General features: G+C 55.9%; 1 protein-coding gene across 8 annotated transcripts in view; it reads right to left on the bottom strand.

The window, feature by feature from the left end:
- Positions 1-1,429: 1,429 nt before the first annotated feature.
- Positions 1,430-6,000, bottom strand: part of PPFIBP2 (PPFIA binding protein 2) — a 151,900-nt gene continuing 147,329 nt past the window's right edge. For 7 of the 8 annotated variants that reach the window (XM_061201396.1, XM_061201399.1, XM_061201397.1 and 4 more), the window contains 3 exons: positions 5,169-5,345; positions 2,923-2,988; positions 1,430-1,754 (listed from right to left, as the gene is read on the bottom strand). In XM_061201396.1, the coding sequence (XP_061057379.1) occupies positions 1,686-1,754; positions 2,923-2,988; positions 5,169-5,345 (312 nt within the window). In that variant the 3' untranslated portion in view covers positions 1,430-1,685. Of the gene's footprint in view, positions 1,755-2,922; positions 2,989-4,598; positions 5,045-5,168; positions 5,346-6,000 lie in introns of those variants that run through there. The other variant, XM_061201398.1, reaches the window with a different exon arrangement.

Raw genomic sequence — 6,000 nt, 5'->3', positions numbered from 1 at the left:
TCTGGCATACTTGAGGAACCTGATTCATCTTTCAAAATTCAAGTAGCACCTCTCCTTGGAGGCTTTTCAGTCCCTGTCCCCAGCCCTCCATTAAAAATGACAATTTGCTCTTTGGGGCTGTAGGCACTTCTATTGGAGCATCTGTAACGTTCAGCACACTCTTGTCTGAAACAGATCTGTACTCCCACACTGGACCATCCACACCCTCAGGCAAGGACCTTGACATTCACGCCCGTAGCCCCAGTGCTCCTTAGCCCAGAATGGAAGGTACTCAACCTGCACATACGAGGGAATGAGCGGATGGAGACCTTAGCATCATGGATCTCCTGGGCCATCAGAGGGCTAGGACTGGGTCTTACTCCTGTCTGTACGGGAACCCATCCATAGCAGGTGCCCAGTGAGTTTGTGTTGAGGATAGGTGTGGAAGGGGAGAAAGATGACACATTACTTCAAGGTGAGCCAGGAAGTGCTCGGGCTCAAGGTCAGCACCGTGGGACAGAGACCTCCAACCCTAACAAACACCAGTGAAGGCTTCCTGAAAGAGGCTGGGGCTGTTCTGGACGTCAGCAGGCAGGATTCAGCTTTGTGACAGGGACTAGGAGAAAAATACATTCCACGGTGAGGGAAAGGCAGGAGCACAGGCTAGAGCGTGGAATGCTGAAGATTCAAAAGGGTCTTGGGTGCTCAGGCTTTTGAACGCTGATCTGTGGTAGTTGTGGAACTGAGTTCTTAGCAGGTAACAGGATGAAACAGTGCTTTGGGAAGGTCCCTCTGGGGATGGGGTGGAGAACACCTGGAGGGCACTAACTGGAAAGGAAGGGTGAGGGACCAAGTAGGAGACCCACCATGGAAATTAGACGAGAGATGAGGCCAGAGCTAGAGCCGCTGCAGGGAGGACGAAGGGCCATAGCTAAGGGGGAAGGCTGGTGGGGAGGGAATTGTGTGGCCAGTACCTCTCCCTGAGGTAGGGCATACCTGAGATGTGTTGCGGTGGAAATGTTGATTTGGGTGCCTGAGGGCCTTCCTTGGGGTGGCGGGGAGAGCGAGGTGCTGTTTGATCAGACAGTTGCCTCTGAGGCTGAGAAGGGAAAGGCTTCGAAGACGCCTGTGCTCAGATGCTGGGAGGCCCCGCAGCCCTGAGAACCTGAGACACCATTGCAGACAAGGGTAGCTTGAGGGCAGCGGGAAGGGAGTCTGTTACTCCTTCCCTGCTGTCACTCCAGCCAGATTCCTGGGAAAGGAAATACGTGTTTCTGTATGGAAGCAGGCCAGGAGGGGGCTTCCTACCACTTCGCTCAGAACATTCAGAATTATTTTTCCAGCAAAGCTTTTATGGCTCACAGCCCTTCGCCTTTGGTTTAAGAACCCCCAGCTGTCACCGGGGATGGCGTGAGTCATTGAGTCTGTGCTGGCATCTCATCGCCCTCCCCACAAAAGTGGTCTACAGTCCACGTATAAAAGTACAAAAGGTATAAAAGCACAATGAAGAGCACAGCACAGTTGAAAACATGTGGGCCACCTCCTGGACATCTGTTCCACAGCCCCGCTTTGTCCCGTCAGCACCCATGTTGGAGATGTCCTGTAGCCCAGCCTGGGCTCCGCGGGTGGCCATGGGCCAGCTCCCCATCGAAGCAGACTCAGGCCCTCACACGTGCCTCTCCGGGCTGCCAGCGATAAGACAGTCATCACCAGTCCTCAGAGTTGGGAGCGGCCAGGCGGGAGTCAGTCAGCAGCTGGTCCTGGCTGAGCATAGTCTGAAAGGACACGGCCGAAGGCACTGTTCAACAGCGTTTTGGTCAAGGCTGCCCTGTGGCCACTATGTGGGAAGCAGCAGGGCACTGGGTGTGGCCCTGACTCCAGCACCCTGTAAGTTCATGGTGTCCCAGGGACCCCACGTGTTGGGTCAGAGTAGACAACACTATCAACAATAAATTGCTCCTACCTTTAGAAGTAAAGTTGCTATTTCAAGGCCACCAAAGGCCTATAGAAGTGATAAGGGCAAGGCTGGGTGGATTCATTTCAGTGTGTGAGCCAAGAAAAAAACAAATTGAAAACAGTGATTTTGTTTGGATTCGGGGAGACCCCCCCCCATGCCCCCACCTCCTTGACCGTCTTGCCCTTGGATACAGCCTTCATTACCTGCCTCAGTAAATCAGCAAAGGCCTCAACGGGCTGGATGCTCTGGCTGCTGGGCTCAGTGCTGGGGCCCTCTAGGAACTGTGAGGCCCTGCAAGGCACAGGGCCTCAACAATGTAAATCTTTTTTGTGACTGGCCTTTTACTGCCAGCTCCGGGCTGCCTAGCAGCCTTGCAAGGAGGATATTAGCCCTGCTTGACAGATAGGGAAGCCAGGGACCGGAGAGACAGTGACTTGCCCGAGGTCCCAGATAGGGACCAGGTCAGCCTCCCTCCAGAGTGGCTCCTCTGCCCTGGTCCAAGCTGCTTCATATGGTATGGCTTGTCCCCACTGGACATGCCAGGATGTGCTCACGTGCCTGTGGCATCCATGAAGCCAGAGGCGTGATAGGAAATATGTGTCTCATGGATGCAGAGGGCAGAGCAGTGGCCACCAAGCCAGGGGCGAGGCCTGGGCTTTGGGCTGACGAGGCAGGTGACCCAGAGCTGCTGAGCATCTTGCTTTCCTCACCAGCCTTGGGCCTGGGAAGAGGGCCTGAGACCTAGCACACCTTAGCTGGTTTCAGCTCAAGGCTGGCAGCAGGCCAACAGAGAAGGCCTCTGGGCTGCTTTCCATCTTGGCTGGTTCAGGCCCCAGCCCCAGCCCCCAGCCCCATCTGCTCTCTGCCAGCAGAGGCCCTGATGCCACAGTCTCCGGAGTAGGCACGGGGGCTGCCCCAGCACCACCCCAAACTCCCGGGGCCTCCCCAGCGCCTGTCCTACTGTGGAGAGAGGGTCAGAGTCCTACCGTGAGGCGGTGAATGTCTTGGGAGAGGAGCCCTATCTGCGTCAGGGTGCCTTCCGAAGGTGCCATCTGTAAAATGGGCAGCAGCCTGGTCAGCACATGTGGACTGAGCTCGTGATTCGCAGCAGTGGCATGCAAGTCCTAGCCTGCTCAGGCGTGCTCCCCAGGCGAGCGGGCAAGGAGTGGGCCAGGCCCTGAGGAGTGACGGGTGGAGCATATGCTGCTTCTGTCCCTGGGGAAAGGCAGAGCCTCCAGTGTCCCACACCATCACACACTCTCCTTCGTCCCCACCCCGGCGCCAGCACTAAGGGGACACAGGAGCAGGGCACAGACGGGCCCTGTCAGAGCAGCCCTTTAGCACAGGTTCAGTGCTCCAGCTATTTCCAGGAGCAGAGAGTGGCAGGGATGAAGGCCTTCAGGATGCTGAACACACTGAAAATTTCCGGCACTAGCAGGACCCCAGACACTGATGCCCCAGTATAGGCATAGCTAGGCATCCTCAGGGAGCTGCCAGGGCATCCTCACTCCTAGGAGCCTCCCTCCTCTCCTTCTCAGGCAAATGCTGGCCCGCTCCTTCTTCCCTAAACCTCTTTGGACATTGTAGATTTGCCCTTTGAGGGCATCGAGTATAATCATTTTATAGGTGGGAAAACTGGGGCCCACAAAGTGATACAGGCCTTGCTTGAGGCTGCACAGAGAACTAGTGACATAACAATTCCATGCAGGGTTTGAAAGCAGGCACATGCGGAGATTCTCCCACCAGGACACGATAAGAAACAAGGGACAAAGCCCGCCCTGACTGTGGCTTGAAACTGCAGTGCCCGGGTATCAGCCCCGGGGAGCACCTGTCATTCAGTGGTCCTGGCCCTGGGATCAAACAGCAGCCTTGCCAGCTGGCAAGCCTGTGCCCTTATCTCTTGCTGGCTGGACTTCAGGGGAGGCTGGGAGGCCATGGCCTGAGACTGCTGGTAGTTTAAGCAGCAAATCTTCACATCGCCTCCATCTGGGACAGAATCAATCAGAGTGTTCAGACTGGGGTCATGAGGCCCTGCCCCCTCCACCAGACAGTTATGATGCTGCCGTCGTGCTTCTGCAGACGAGGCCCGGGGACCCAGCAGAGCCAAAAGCTGCGCTGGGACTAACTGGGATCTCACGAGCAGGAGCCCAGACTGGCAGGTGTGTCCCTCCCCCTGTCCTTGGCCAGGCCAGGCCCGTCTGGAAGACCCATTACCAGTTAGTCAGCCTCTAAATCAGGAGGACAGGTCTGTTCCAGCTCCGCCAACACAGAGCAGCCCCCACGGGGTTACAGGCCCAGCACGGTCAGCCACAGCAGAGCTGGCACAACACATGAAAGAACAGAGGGCCTTTCCAGCAAGGCCGCCTGGTCTCCCCACGCCCCCTTCACTAGGTGGCCCATCCCGCTGGAATGGAAACCAACTTCGGGGTCTGCACGACACATGTGACCTCCAGTCAGGATGTGAGACACAAAGTGCCTCTCAGCTTCACACCGGGCAGTGGAGCCTGAAGCGAGGCCACAGACCTCCAAAGGATGGGGGTCCCACCTTGCTCCAGCCCCCTCACCCAATCCTGACCCAGCTCAGCGGCGAGCGGCATTGGCTCTCGAACTGCACGATGAGCAGCACTCCATCTCTAGATGCGCCCAACTCACTTCCCTGGACAAGATTAAAGATATGCTGTGCAGTTTGCTTTCTACATAAATACGGGTTTTATTACCAGAAAGAAGCGACCGCCTCTGAAGGAAGGCACAACAGCTCCATTGTCACTGGGGCAGAAGTTCCTGCTGCTGTCCCTTCAGCCTCAGCCAAAACTGTGGTCACAGGCCTAAGGCACTTGGGATTGCCCTCAACGGGGGCACAGCCGAGGGGCCTGAGAGCTGAGCCTCTCGGGATTGTCCGTGGTCTCTGGACCTGTGTCCAAGCTCAGGTATTGCCACTGGTGCTGAAGGTGGACATTCAGACTTACTGAAAACGTACAAGCATCTTTAAGTGTCTTTCCTCCTGAGTCCCCAAGGCTGGCCCCTTAGCAAAGATGCAGCTCCATACCTGGCCACCCTCAGGATTTGGAGAAAGACTGGCCCACGGGTACACAATGGCTGGAATGTTCTCTGCAAGTCATGCACATACACAGGGGGTGAGGTGCAGTTACATGGTGACACACACGGAGTTACTGTGAGCTCTCAGGACGCACAGACAGTACAGGTGACAAAGGCATCAGCTAATCTGTCCCACCTGGTCCAGCCCATCCAGTTCAGGGGCATCGAGGGGGCTGAGGCCCTGGTAGCCAATACAGACCCTGTGACTGTCACCGACACTGTTGCTGGGCTCCATTGGGCAAACGTAGTCTGTCGATTCATCGAACTTCTTTTTTCTTATGTTTCCAAAATGTGAAAATCCCAGTTTCCTTGGCTAAAACACAGCAGATGCAAGATTATGAGAAAGAGATTATCAAGCTAGTGTGCAGCTACTACTGACAATACATTTTAGAACAGGCCGACGAGGAAAGGAATAAGGCAAACTGCTTCTAGAAAAACTCTTAACAAAATAGAGCCCCGGTAAGCAATTGCCCTTCTGGGGAAAAGTCAACAGATAAATCATCGTGAGCAAGCAGAGCTGTTCCTCTAAGACTCTGTGCCTGAAACTCTTGCCCTGCTGTCCCACTAGTGACGTTCACATTCCCCGGGGGGACTGGGGATTCCCAGAGGATGCCGCAGTCTGTACAGAGGCTGAGCTCAGAGGACTTGGCATCACACGTGGAGCACTCCCTGCCTTCTGTTCACAGCACCTTGGGAAGCCACACGGACAGCCCTAGGTGGCCCTTCCTCCCTGCTCCAGCTTTGTCCTGAGTTGGCAGGACAGCTCAGGCAGGTGGAACGGGCTTTGTGGGATTCAGAGCCCCAGTGAGTGGCGCTGGTGCTTGGATGACCTCGGGACCTCTGGATGGCTGTGTGCTGGCCGCCTCCACAGCACAAGGTGACCACGGCTGGCTACCCACAGGGACACTCCTTACGTTGGCAAGACAGCTTAGACCAGGACCCCACATGGCATGTGGAATGCAGATGGG

Source organism: Eubalaena glacialis, chromosome 10 (genome assembly GCF_028564815.1).
Source record: "Eubalaena glacialis isolate mEubGla1 chromosome 10, mEubGla1.1.hap2.+ XY, whole genome shotgun sequence".
Classification (NCBI taxonomy): Eukaryota; Metazoa; Chordata; class Mammalia; order Artiodactyla; family Balaenidae; genus Eubalaena; species Eubalaena glacialis.
Note: the sequence above shows the minus strand (reverse complement) of the source record. Positions and strands in the feature narration are given on the sequence as shown.